Source organism: Mustela erminea, chromosome 4 (genome assembly GCF_009829155.1).
Source record: "Mustela erminea isolate mMusErm1 chromosome 4, mMusErm1.Pri, whole genome shotgun sequence".
NCBI classification, from domain to species: domain Eukaryota; kingdom Metazoa; phylum Chordata; class Mammalia; order Carnivora; family Mustelidae; genus Mustela; species Mustela erminea.
The window spans coordinates 134786332-134800247 of record NC_045617.1 but is presented as its reverse complement, the minus strand read 5'-3'; the positions used below and the strand labels follow the sequence as shown (position 1 = coordinate 134800247).

General features: G+C 44.8%; 1 protein-coding gene across 3 annotated transcripts; it reads right to left on the bottom strand.

Moving 5' to 3' along the window:
- Positions 1-1532: 1532 nt before the first annotated feature.
- Positions 1533-9210, bottom strand: LOC116589133 (transmembrane protein 14C). 3 transcript variants are annotated; one of them, XM_032341088.1, is made up of 6 exons: positions 9092-9210; positions 8022-8084; positions 7627-7703; positions 6665-6766; positions 2943-3030; positions 1533-2048 (listed from the first exon to the last, which is right to left on the bottom strand). In XM_032341088.1, exons 2-6 carry the CDS (start codon positions 8042-8044, stop codon positions 1994-1996), a joined length of 345 nt encoding a protein of 114 aa, XP_032196979.1. In that variant the 5' UTR covers positions 8045-8084; positions 9092-9210; the 3' UTR covers positions 1533-1993. The 3 variants fall into 3 exon arrangements, with proteins under 3 accessions (XP_032196979.1, XP_032196981.1, XP_032196980.1); XM_032341090.1 differs by having other exon boundaries at positions 9097-9198; XM_032341089.1 differs by lacking the exon at positions 9092-9210 and having other exon boundaries at positions 8022-8099.
- Between the last annotated feature and the right edge of the window lie 4706 nt (positions 9211-13916).

Genomic DNA, 13916 nt, shown 5'->3' with positions numbered 1-13916 from the left:
CCAATCTAAAGAGATTTATGTACCCCTATGTTCACTGCACCACTATTTATAATAGCTAAGATATGCAAGCAACCTAAATGTCAAGACGATCACGGAAAGGCTAGCTTAGAACCCAAAATGTATCTGATCAATTAATATACAAGTATTGCCTTTTTATTTAATTTTTTTCTGTGCCTCTGCTCTTATAGTTCGTATGACTGAAACACCTGGGGAACAAGAAGTGAGAACTAGTGTTCACTTCTACCTGGCCTGCACACAGCAGGGTTTGGCGGGGCGGGGAAGCATAAAGGTTAGCTCCGTGAACAAGGATAATACACAGACTGGTCATCATTGCTCAAGAGAACACCTGGGCCACCTATGGCATTCTGACCTTTGTAACACTACCTATATCCAGTTATTTTTTCCCCAAACACATGTCCATTAAGAATCAGTTTTTTAAAATATCAAGAAGATCATGCAATGTTCTGCCTACTTGATTTTTTGTCCATTTTCCTTTAGACTGTACAGGACTAAGTTTGAGAAGTTCACAATAATCTGATTCACCAGGGCATGAAGTCATACCACAGACCAATTAGCTATTTATAAATGGATCTGTCCTTATAATTTAAACCATGAATCTGGTACAACTACATGATAAAAAGGCGACTACTGACTACACCAGGAACCATGGAACCTTTTTTATTTAATCAAGCATTCACAAGTATGTGACAATAAGCGCCAACCCTTTCCTATTTAGGAGTAGTTATTATTAATAGTGTGTGCAAGAAAAAGACATGAAGTCTCAGTAGGTCATAAGTTTAATGAGTTATTGCTGTGATGAGGCTATCCAAAAATCTGATTTTGATCCCAGCTGTATTAACAAAAATGCGTAGTCTAGAATACACTACCCAGTCACAACCATCTTGTGCAGAGCTCTGGGCATTACCTGTTTAAGAATGGGCCCTAGTAGACATGTCAAAACCACGTCACATTAAATGAGGATGAGAAAACCAGGACTCCTTTCAAAAAGAGTTTAAGAAAACATAAACTTGATTAATAAGAGCCTAAATTATACTATAGATCCAACCAATACCAGTTAGGGAGGAAGGAAGTAGCAAATATCCCTTGTCTTTTGAAAATGGAGAAAACTAAAGCAAGGAGTACCAGAATGAGTTAATGCTCAGTGCTGAAAACAAAAGAAAGTAAGGTGGATATGTGTCAGTGTCCCCTCAATGTTGTAGAGACCAAACCTGGTAATTCAAGTATCAAGTGTTTTAGTTTCATATTTTAAATAGCTAGTTAACCACATTTTCATTTTTCTTCTTCTTTATTTTGGTTACACAGTTTTAGAAATCCTCATTAAGGGATCAGTTCTAAAACGAGCAGCAGTGCAATGTATAATCAAATTATAACTAACTTTCCTTGGTCCTTATTCAAAATAGGTAACTACTAAATAAAATATTAACAGAACACTTTCACACTGCTATAGTTTCCTGTTACCCAGATCTCATTCTACATCTAGACAGCTCTGGCAACGAAGACACCATAGAAAGTATTTCTTACAGTAAACTTTATTTTCATTGATATTTCATTTGACATAATTCCAAAGTAGGTCTGTGCTCTAGGATGAGCCAAAGAACAAAAATCCTAAAGCTCTTAAGACACTTTTTTCATACTGTTCTGAGTAGGGCATGGGGTTTCAAGGCTCCCAAAGTTGATACCTAACATTTTACCCCTTGAGACTTTACCCACAGATACATGAAGAAGAGAGAACACCATGTTCAATAATCAAACTGTACGAGAATATATAAGAAGCTCTTGGGTTACATATCACCCACCTCTTTAAGGTTGTAATGATAATGACTGATTTCTTCTGGAAAGTTCAGTATTATTTTTATTCTGTTTCATTAAGTAAAATGTCAGAATATGTTAAAATGCTGCATTTGTTTCTCTCAATACACTAAAAATAGTGGAAGTTTTTAAATTCTTCATGAGTCCAAGCGGGACATGGCTACTACTGATGGGGTCTACTCAAAAAACTAACTCCAAGTTTGGCGACCATCAGCAAACTGTTCAAAAGAAACACATAAACAAAAAACATCAGGTAAAGGACAGAACAGGCACTTAACTATTTTTACAAGAACTAAAACTGCACATCCTTCAAAACCACATGGTGAGGAGATGACAAGGCAGAGCAGGCACAGGTGAACCTCCAATCCTGGAAGTACCAAAGGAGTAACATGCCAAGAGGCAGTCTTGCACCCCACTTGCCTTAAAACAGTACATGTGAATTCAGGAGCTTCTCATCTAACAGCCAATAATTCAAAGAGATGAGCAAACGGAAGCCTGGGAAGACCAAGGTCTATCCAGGGTCACAGAGCTGGATCACGGTACACTTCCAGTCTCCCAGTTCACCACTCCTGACCTTGGTCTACACTGACTATAAAGCATTCTGCTTGACAGCATCATAACTATGATCAAAGTCAGGTAAGGGATCTTCTTCCAGATATTTAAAAATTCTGTTCTCAGAGTATCTGTATTATACTTAAGGAATATATTTTTTTTAAAATAATCTGGTTTGAGACAATAGGATTTAATCAAAATTCCCTTGTAGGAAAATTTTTAATAATAACGGATGCCCACACGACTCAGAAATATGGAACTCATGCTGAAAGTCCCAGAAAGAGCTGCGGTCATAACTTTGCATGAAGCTCCTCCCACTGTAGGCAGGAGTCAGGACAGACCAAAACGCATTATGTGAGAGCCAATTCATGAACGCACTTACTTCGTTCTGGCATTAAATCAACTACTGTTTCTGCAGCCTTCCCTATTTGTGTGTAAATTACATCACTTCAATTGATATGCAGCATCAGGCACAGCAATAGTTAAGTCTTTGAATGCACAAAATCTTGGGGGGCATGAAACTAAACTCCATACTGGTGAAGAACAGCAAGAGAAAATACCTGGCACCGGCAATTAAGCCCGCAGGCATAAATTTTCCAGAGTGGTAGAATCTCATTCCCATAATGCCAGCTAAGGTTCCAGATGTAGCTGATGGGAAAGAGAAAAAGAATCAAAGATCATTACATCTTATATGTGGGAGAATGGATGTCCCACCCATCTTTCAAGGGCCAGACCCCATCTTATACTATCGTCTCCTTCCCCATGGCCACCCACGCTCTATGGGGCTAAGAACAAATACTGGAATGGAAGGTCCTCACAGGCTGAGCCAAACGGCCTTCTTGGCCTTACCTCCTACCACTCTTCAGCCACAGTTTTCTCCAAATTTGCCACAGATCTTTTTTTCCTATCCTGGCTGATGTATTTATACTGCATGCTCTTCTTGTCAACATCTGTTAAAACACCTATTATATGCCATGCACTGCACTAGGGGATGGAGGACAAAACTATCATCAAAAAAGGTATTTTTTTAAAAAAAGATTTTATTTATTTGACAGACATGACAAGTAGGCAGAGAGAGAGAGGAGGAAGCAGGCTCTCTGCAAAGCAGAGAGCCCGATGCGAGGCTTAATCCCAGGACTCTGGGATCATGACCTGAGCCGAAGGCATAGGCTTTAACCCACTGAGCCACCCAGGTGCCCCATCAAAAAAGGTATTTAAACAGGGGTATCTGGGTGGCTCAGGTCTTGATCCTGGAGTCCTGGGATGGAGCCCCGCATTGGGCTCCCTGCTCAGCGGGAGTCTGCTTCTCCTTCTGTCTCTCACCCTGCTCATGCTCTATCAAATAAATAAATAAAATCTTAAAAAAAAAGAAAAGGTCTCTAAACAGTGGGTCCAGCCTATATGGGAAGATCAGGAAAGGACTTGCCGAGGAAGTAAAGATCAAGCAAAGATCTAAAAAGTAGGAGTGAATGAACTAAAAGGGGAAGAAAGCACATTCCATGAGGAGGGAATAATACATCCAGGGCCTTGTGGTGAGAAGGAACTGAAGCTAAACTACAACTAGCAAGGAAGAAGGGCCAGACCACAGAACCTCGAGAGCCATACCAGGGACCATGGTCTTCATCCTCAGAGAAATGAGAAGTCATTTAAAGATATCAAGCAGAGGGATACACGAGCAGAAGAGAGCTGTAAAAACAAAATTCTAGCTGTTCCATGGAGAACTGCGGCGAAATCAGGGCCATGTAGGGTTACCAATTAAGACACTTCCTCAGGAATGCAGGCAAAATACAGGGATTACTGGGATGGGGACAGTGGTCATGGGGACAAAGGAGACAATTCAGGATATGTGCTGGAGGTGGTGTCAAGAGGACTTCCTGGTGAATGAGACAGAAAGATGGAGGGCAGGAGAGCAAGACCCAAAAGGATGGAGAACACCAGAAGACCAAGGTTATGGGAGAACAAGAGGTCAGATTTGGGTAGATGCCTTGAGACAACTAATAAAATATTTTAAGCACGTAACTGTATACCTAAGAGTAAAGCTTGGAGGAGAAACCCATTTGTGAATTAATGACCTGTTTCAATAGTAATTTAAGGCCTGGGCTCCAATGAGCCAAGCAAGATGGTATAAAGAATACAAAAAGAGCCAGGTCTTGGGGCACCTGGGTGGCTCAGTCAGTTAAGCAGTCAACTCTTGATACTGACTCAGGTCCTGATCTCAGGGTCCTGGGATTGAGTCCCATGAAGGGCTCCTCTGTGCGCAGTGGGGAGCCTGCCCAAGATTCTCTCTCCCTCTGCCCCTCCCCCATCTCATGAGTGCCGCGCCCACTCTCTCCCTCAAATGAACACCTTAAAAAAAAAAAAAAAGGGCGCCTGGGTGGCTCAGTGGGTTAAGCTGCTGCCTTCAGCTCAGGTCATGATCTCAGGGTCCTGGGATCGAGTCCCGCATCGGGCTCTCTGCTCAGCAGGGAGCCTGCTTCCTCCTCTCTCTCTCTGCCTGCCTCTCTGCCTACTTGTGATCTCTCTCTGTCAAATAAATAAATAAAATCATTAAAAAAAAAAAACTGGATTCTGAAAAATTCAGGTCACTGGCACAATCAGGGAAAACTATTTCCATGGACAAAGGAGACAAAAGCAAGAGACTGAGTGGGTCGAGAATGTGAAAGGGGAAGAAGTAAAAACAAGCAGTGTAACACACTGTTTAAGATTTAAGTTTCTAAAGGGGAAGAAGGGCATCAACTGGAGAAGGAAGTGGGGTCACAAGAGGTCCTTTTTTCTTCACTGGGTAAGAGAGGACACACAGGCAGGAGGGAGCCATCTGCATGGTGGAATCAAGTAAGAGATGGCATCTGTGGCAGAATAACACTCCAGAAGGTCAGGGAGAAGAGACCCAAAGGCTGGGTGGAGAGACTGGCCTTGGAGAGAAGAGAAACAGCACAGCGGGAGGTATGGGTGCTGACGGCACGCTGGTGCCCCCATGTGATGACTGCTGCTCTTCTTTAGGTAGGCAGTGCTGAGAGTGGAGGAGTGGAATCAGAAATGGGGGAAAAAGTGAGCCACATAGATGGCCCAGTCAGTTAGGCGTCTACCTTCAGCTTAGGTCATGATCCCAGGGTCCTAGGATCGAGTCCTACATTGGGCTCCTTTATCAGCAGGGAGCCTGCTTCTCCCTCTGCCGGCTCTGCCTGCCATTCCCCCTGCTTGTGCAGTTGCTCGCTCTCTATCAGATAGATAGATAGATAGATAGACAGACAGATAAATTCTTTGGGCGCCTGGGTGGCTCTATTGGTTAAGCGACTGCCTTTGACTCAGGTCACGATCCTGGAGTCCCAGGATCAAGTCCCATGTCGGGCTCCCTGCTCATCAGGGTGTCTGCTGCGCCTGCTGACCTCCCCCCTCTCATTCTCTCTCAAATAAATAAAATCTTAAAAAAAAAAAAAAAATGGAAAGAAGTCTGAACGTCTTTCAGGAACTTGAGTGAGGGAGCTGTGAGGCAGCCCGACAGCTGGGCACTTCCCCCTTTTGCAACACACCCCCACATTGGCCATTGCTGATCTCTACTGCCCAGCCCATGGCAACTCGTGCAAACCACTCCGTTAACATGCTTGTTCTCCCCACTATACTTTTAAAGGCCAGAACTATAAATTTCCCAACTCGGCGGGTTTGTGGAGACCGTGAGATGCCCACAGTTCTAGCACAGAGCCTGATACATGGGTGCAGCTCAATAAAATAAAAATGCCCCCAAAGGCCCCCTGGTAAGTAGTAATCTTCCCTTTCCTGCACTCCTCACTCTCTGTGCAGCTCACAGGGCACTTCGGCAGCCCCGCAGACGGTTTCATGTCAGTCAAGGTAAAGGCTCCTTGAAGGCAAGGCCTCTGCCATACATTTAGCTCAGTGCTAAAGGGATAATATTTTCAAATGTGAAAAATATTGATGCAAACCTAAGCCTGACATGTGATCCTCTGCGAATGCTCAAGCACAGTCTTCAGTGGGCCATCATAATGATTAAGAGACCTATACTTGCCCTTGCACAGCTTTATTATTAATTTCATTGGCTAAATCTAAATTCATGAGGCATGAAAACCTTTCCATATTCTGTACTTAGAAAACAAACAGAAACCAGCACAACTCCCCCCACCCCCCATTTTAAAACTCCCCTTGAACTTGGCAGAAGTAGTAAAACTGTCTTCATGTGAAGAACCTGCCAAATTCCACCAAACCAGAGCCTCTTGGTAGAGGGCTCTGGATACATAATTGTACAAGGGAGACAGTGACATTGACATACCTAGGAACACCCAAATGTTCCTCGGATCCTGAGACAGCTGATAAGCACCCAGGCCTGCTAAGCTACCAAAAAGCAGCCCAGCAGCCAGTGACGGGACACTGCCTACAAGAAAGCAAACAGAGTCCTGCATTATAATGTCAGCCACTCATTTCATTAACAGAATTCACAAGATTTCCTTTACCTTTTACTGCAAAAAAAAAAAAATTTTTTTTTCTCAACACAGTTCATAACCAAGGAGCTCTCAGGCAGGAAAACGTTTGGGGGAGTTTGCTATTTTACAGAAAAGGCAGGGTAATAGCACACTAATCCTCTTTTTAACTAGACAGATACTTCCATCTGAGGTGAAGAGAAGGGCTCCTAACCAGGCCTGACTAACCTGTCAAGGGCTGGAACTGTATGTAGTTAGAACTAAGGCAAATCCCCCAAAGGAGAGGGAAATAAGGGAAGGGAGTTTAAAAAAAAACAAACAAACAAAAAAACAAATAAAAAACAAAACATAACTGGAGAATAAGAATTCTGGGGTGTGTGTGTGTGTTGGGGTGGAGACGCAGGCTAGAACTGAGGTAGAAACAGCACATTTACTGACAGACCTATGTCTAAAGAGGAGACTTCAAAAAAATGAGCAGGGAAAGAAAAGAGGTTTCTTCCTACTTAGCACAGAGATGACACTCTGGGGGTCAAGGCTGATGTGTGGTAGTCAGTGATAATAACAACCTACTACCACCCCTGCCCAGCAGCTTTAGATAAAGAACTGAAGGACAAGTGAGTAGACAAGAAGCCTGACTTAGGTCAACCAGATAATGGAAAAGCAAGTGCAAGAGCAGCTATACAGATAATAAGCCCGCCCTCAAGCTAGAGGCCTTAAAGCAAACTTGACTCAAAGGAGATCGCACTTCAGGGACTCACTCTTTACCAGCAACAATGTGAAAATCTTAGGAGGTTTAAGCGGCTACAAATGATACCTGCTTTTGCATAGCCAATGATGCCACCAGAAGCAACCAGGGCTGCATAGCCAAAGCCAATCCAATGTAAAGGCACTCTGAAAATGAGAGCATAAGAAATCAGTGTCCAATCGTGGCTTAAAAAAATAATAAAAAAAATTACAGGATGGGATTAAAACATCATTCCAGAACAGTGATAGGACTGTACAAATGAACATAAATCCCAGAGATCAGATGACTTGCTGTAGCTGGTGACAGAGCTGGAACTCAAACCCAGGTCCCTGCACCTACATGTCCACCCTCTCAGATACCCTGGTGCTCTCCAGCAGCCTATTCTCACGGTCCTTTCCAGATAAGGAAGCTAGCTCTGGTTTTGAGAAGTTGCTGGCTATTCCTCTCCCATTCAGTGTACTTACAGTGGGCCAGAGTCCTTCTGCATTGCTCTCTTTCACTCTCACCAGAGTACAGCAGGCCAGCACCTGCGGAGGCGGGGACTAGGTCAGAGATGGTTAACTGCAGGGCTCTCTAGCAGTCAGAAGGAAATGGACCCAAGTTCCAGCTCCACCCCTCAGTAGCTAAGAAGTGGCAGTCAAGCTACTAAACTCTCTTAGCCTCAGCTTCCCTCACTGTACAGAAGGGTAAGAATGGTAGAAATTTCCCAGGGCTCCTGTGAGCATTAAACAGGGTAATAGGAAAAGTGCTTAGCACGTAGTAAAATGCTGAGCAGATACCAACCGTTTTGGTAATAACCTCCATTCTAAAAACACACGCCTACAGGAAATGGAACGCAATTCTCTGACCAGCTCTGTACAGATGAGTTTACCTTCTCTTCAGCTAACCAGCTTATTACTCAATCAGAAACTAAGTATCCCCTGTGTCCTTAATCGAGCTATTTTAATTGCCCCTTTCTGCCCTTGCCCCAAGGATTCAATTATTGCAACACTCAACATCTGCAAAACTTTTGGACGGTTATTTACTCTTGCATCCAAATCACAGCTCGTTTGACTGAGCTCGGCGAGGGGGTAAAATACTGGAAAGCCCAAGTCCTAGTTAACGTGGGACACTTCGCAGGGCGTAACTCCTACTTTCTTAAAGAAATGCGTTTGGCATCCAATGAGTTTTAAAGCCTGGAAGCAATTCATACCTGTTTTGTTTTAAATTTTTAATTGTGGGGCAGGGGAATGCCAGTGATTAATTCCAAGTAGCGCCGAGTTACTGAGACTCTCAAGGAGCTGGAGCAATAAAATCCACAGGAAACGAGTCACCACCACGCTACATCGGTAAGCATTTGTCTCAAGAGCACAGGGATTCTGCAAGGTTCACACAGTTTTTCAGGGAAGCACAAAATGCGCGACCAGAAAGGCAACTATGACGCAGCCTAACGCTCCTGCCTGGGTCTGAGGGACGAAGAGTGGGCGGGAGCAAAGCCTCTCCTCCAATCCCCCCAAAGTCAAAAAGGTATAGAATAATAACAATTCCCAAGTACCGAACCGCTTTGCCGTAGGTCCACACCGGCCTTCCTAGGCGCACAAGCCGTGAGGGGGACGGCACTGGTCCCGCCGGAAGCTACGCCGCGCGCTCTGCGCCCCGGCGGCAAGGCGGAGCGTGGGGCGGGGCAAAGCCTAGAGCGGGGTTTGGGGAGGGGTGGAGTCGCGCCGCGCGCAGGCGTCTCGGGAACCGGAGACGCATCGGGCGGGGCTCGAGGGGAGGAGTCACAGAGCGCGCAGGAGTCCCAGGAAAGAGAGACGTATGGGGCGGGGCTTGAGGGGAGGCGTGGAGGCGCGAGCACTGCATCCCGGAGGCGGGGCGGGACCTGAGGCGGGGAGTTGTGCTACGCCCCCTGGGTTCCAGTGCCGCAGCTCCCGCAGGGCGGACGACCTTTGAAGCTCGGCTCTCCAAAAGCTTCCTGAAACCCAGAATTTGAGTCGGCTCTTGCAAGAGGCATCGCGAGTTGGGCCCTGCCTGAGGTGCGGGGCCACGGATACGAGAGAAGGGCACCTGAGGATGGACTCTGAAAGGCCCTTTTAGTGGAGGGACTTGTGGTTTACCTGATGTAAACCGGTGGCGTGCTCTAGCCAGATCGCGTTTTTTGCCTACAGTGGTAAGTATTTTCTTCCTGCAGAGATGGTGACCGCAAACCTGGGTGTTTACTTGAGCAGCGTCTTAGAGGAGGAGAGAGGATGAGTTAAATATAATTTCCCACTACCTCTGTACGCCCTAGTGTCCACAAAACGTAATCTCCATTCCGCTACAGATCGGCTTCTCTTCCTCGCGTTTCCTGCAGGACCACTAACTCGATTGCTGTACAGAAAAATTGGGGTGTTTATCCTTGATAAGTCTCTCTTTCTCCTTAATCTCCTACAAGAATCAATGTAGATAAATCTTATAAATACAATCTTGAGTGAAAGAAGGAAACTGCAGCTCATGCATACTCCCAAACAAAAACTTTACAATTACAGCAGTTCCTGCCTTTGAGATACCAAAACTGAAGCCTGTGTTTACCGTACCTAATTCTAACCAGGGAAATCAGAAAAGGACTAAGAACTTGAGTCATTCCAGTATGCCAGACCCTCACTGAGTTACTGAAGATGCTGAACAACCAACAATGGGACTTAAAACTAGCTCAGAACGGATTTGGGGATGCCTTCCTCCCTATTCAGGTGTAAACTTAAACCTTAGTTTTAACCACTGTGATCTTACTCCTGTCCTTTAGACTTAAAGAAATTGAACCACAGAGAATTAAGTAAGTTACCTACAATCCTCATCCTGGCTGGAGCTGTTATTTTGAAGTAAGGTCTTTCGAAATCTACACCCTTGACCTCACTTGTGTTGTCTCTATGTCATTCCTCAACCAAAACCCAGTGGCCCCCTTTCTCATGCAATGGCCTGTGAAATCCTATACATCTACCTCCCTGCCCTCAGCTCACTTTCATCCCGACTTTGCTCATGCTTCAGCCTCCCTGTCCCCGCCTCTGAGCATTTGCACCTGTTTCTTCATCTGCTCAGCACTTCCCAGATAATCTCCCAGGTCACCACCTGGTCTCCTTTATGTCTTTATTCAGCTGTCACTTCCTCAGTGAGGCGTTCCTGGATCATCTGGTTTAAAATGGGTGGCTCATTTGGTGAAGCGTCTCCTTTGGCTCAGGTTGTGATCTCAGGGTGCTGGGATCAAGACCTGCATCCAGCTCCCTGCTCAGTGGGGAGCCTCCTTGTCCCTCTTCCTCTGCCTCCTGCTTGTGCTCTCTTGCAAATAAATAAATCTTCAAAAATTAACTAAAATAAAATTGCAATGCATATGCAATTCTCAGCGTATTTTCCCCCATGGCACTTACCTCCATACTTAGTGCTGTATAACTTACTAATTATAAAATCATCTCCCCACCCTAGTATGTAAGTTCCTAGAGAATGAGGGTGTTTATGCAGCACTTAGAATAGTGCTTGGCACACACAGTGGATGCTCAGTAAGCATGTGTTGAATGAGTGAGCAGAAGTGGAATAAAAGGAGAGGCTGGTCTGCAGAAAGCAGCATGAAGACAATATGCAGAGAGAGAAGAAGACAAGAGGGAGAGATTGCCCTGATCACACCCTGTCCCTTTCTGAGCTCTGGTTCTCTTTCTACCCTAGCTTCTGTCAGACGCACCTGTGTCTGTTATAAATCCATCCCCATGCCCTCTGTTGAAGTTTGGAATAAACAGAGTTGCTCTTCGTTTCTTGCAGTTAAATGTCTCTTTTAGCTGAGATAGCACCCCATTTCTTTTGCCAGAAATACATTTTTATCCTTGTCTAAAAATTCAATCTCATTTTTAAAAATTTATTTATTTGACAGACAAAGATCACAGGTAGGCAGAGAGGCAGGCAGAGAGGAGGATGCATGCTCCCTGCTGAGCAGAGACTGATGCAGGGCTCAATCCCAGGACCCTGAGACCATGACCTGATCTGAAGGCAGAGGCTTTAACCCACTGAGCCACCCAGGTGCCCCCTCAATCTCATTTTTTATTAAAAAGTCATCAGTCAAACTTCCCCTGACTATCCCAGGCCATTATATGTGTTCTGTGAAAGGAGGTGTATGCAAAAGGACCACCAAAGGTCAAAGAAGTCATTAGACCCGAGAGGGTTAAGGCTAACAAGTCTAGCTTGGCAAGTAATGACTTATTAGGGGGACAGAGTGTTTCTTTGGTTGCCACAGTACAGGTAGACTTGCACGTGTCTCCTGTCTCCAGGGCAGATCAAGGATGCTATGCCCTGAGGGTATACTTTAAGGGTGTGGTTAAATAAAAGGAAAGAATGGGGGGACCTGTACTCAGGAAGGTTTCAGGTCACAAAACAGTCCTCATGGCGGATTTGTCCAAGATAGAATTAGTTTGGTTCATAAAACATGAAACATTTACCAAAACGTTTGTCCTTTGGGCGGGGATCACACTTTGCCTTCCTAAGGTAGTGCCCGGCACATGGTGAACACAATACACGGCTACCGAATAAACAAAGGAGGGCAGAGGTCTAGGTCACATGACACAGTCTAAATTGGGAAGGAGTGAATTTGTGATGAGAATCTGCTCACACACAAGTACCAAAGTAGACAATTCAACATTTAGATGGTGAAGACTATATGCAGACTATACATTTCTACTTGGAAAAAAGAAACAGAATGAACATGAATTCCCCCAAATATATTACACAGTTTTATAGGACCTGTTGTCAATATAAAGGCTTCCAAGGATACTACCAGGTAAGTTCTGCCAGAGGTCACTGAGCAGCAAGGCTCATAGACTAACCTAAAATGCTTGAATCACATGGTTTATTCAATCAATTTACAACATGAGGAGGAAAGAGGTGGCTCAAGATGGCGCCATAGGAAGACCCTGCATTCACTTTACCCCATGGACACGCTGAATCTACACCTGCATGCACAGAATTACTTCTGAAGATCTAATGTGATTGAATAGCTTCTGCACGATGAATAGAGGGACCACATAGAGAAGGGCAGAAGAGACAGAAACATGGTAACAATGAGACCGCACCACCAAAGCAACAACCTGCAGCAGGGAGTAATATCACTGAGGAACTCACATGTGGGTTTCGTCATCCCTGGAGCATTGCAAAAACCCAGTAATTCGGGCGCCTGGGAGGCTCAGTGGGTTAAGCATCTGCCTTCAGCTCAGGTCATGATCCCAGGGTACCAGGATTGAGCCCCACATCAGACTCCCCACTGTGTGGGAAGCCTGCTTCTCCCACTCCCTCTGCCCTTCCTCCAAACATTTATATTCACACTCTCTTCCACATACTTTATCAAATAAAATCTTAAACAAACAAACAAAAAGCCCCAACAGTTTAAAGGCAACTAAACTATTAAGTAAAGGAAATATATTTATTAACCCTAGAATGTCTACCAAATGGTGGGAGAACTACTGGAATTCTCTGGGGTAGGAGATGCCAGTGAGAGCCTTGGTTTACATTCCCCCTCCACCTGGATAGCATGGCAAGAAGCAGGGTCCGGGCGCTCTAGCTCACCTGCTTGGGTTGCTCCAGTGAGCCCTGGACTCCTAACACCCCAACTCCAACTGTCCACCAAGGTGGCCTGCACCTGACTTTAGCATTTCACCAGGAATGCCCCAATACCTCATGCACTGGGACACTCCCAACCAGAGCCCATTCCATCCCAGCCATGCCACAGCTGATAAAGGACTGCTATCGAAAATACAAAGAACTCTTAAAACTCAATTAGTAAGAAAACAGTTTTATTTAAAAAAAAAAAAAGCCAGATATTTTGACACCTTACCAAAGACATACAGATGGCACATAAGCATATGGAAAGATGTTCCACATATGTCCTCAAGGAAATGCAAATGAAAATGAGGTACTGCTACACACAAACTGGCCAAAATCCAGAACGCTGACAACACCTGATGCTGGGTGAGGATGTGGAGCAACAGGTACCCTCAGACATTGGTGGCAGGAATGAAACACGGCACAGCCATTTGGGAAGACAGTGTGGTAGCTTCTTACCAAAGTACACATGCTCTTACCACACAGCCCATCAATCACACTACTTAGTATTTACCCAAAGGAGTTGAAAACCTCTCCATCCAAAAACTTAGGCATGGATGTTTACCACAACTGCCAAAACATGGAGGCCACCAAGATGTCCCCCAGTAGGTGAAGGGTAAACTGTGGTACACACAAACCATGGAATACTATTGAGCATTAAGAAGAAATGACTCATCAAGCTGGAAGAAAATGCAGGTTACCAAGTGAAAGAAGCCAATCTGAAAAGGCTACAATACTCTGATTAACCACATGACATTCTGGAAAAG

Coding starts and splice junctions, on each gene's coding strand:
- LOC116589133 (XM_032341088.1), bottom strand. CDS start 8,044: ATGCAGAAGGACTCTGGCCCACT. Junction 7,704..8,021: donor CAGAAGGACTCTGGCCCACT/GTAAGTACACTG, acceptor TCTCATTTTCAG/AGTGCCTTTACATTGGATTG. Junction 6,767..7,626: donor CATTGGCTATGCAAAAGCAG/GTATCATTTGTA, acceptor GCTTTCTTGTAG/GCAGTGTCCCGTCACTGGCT.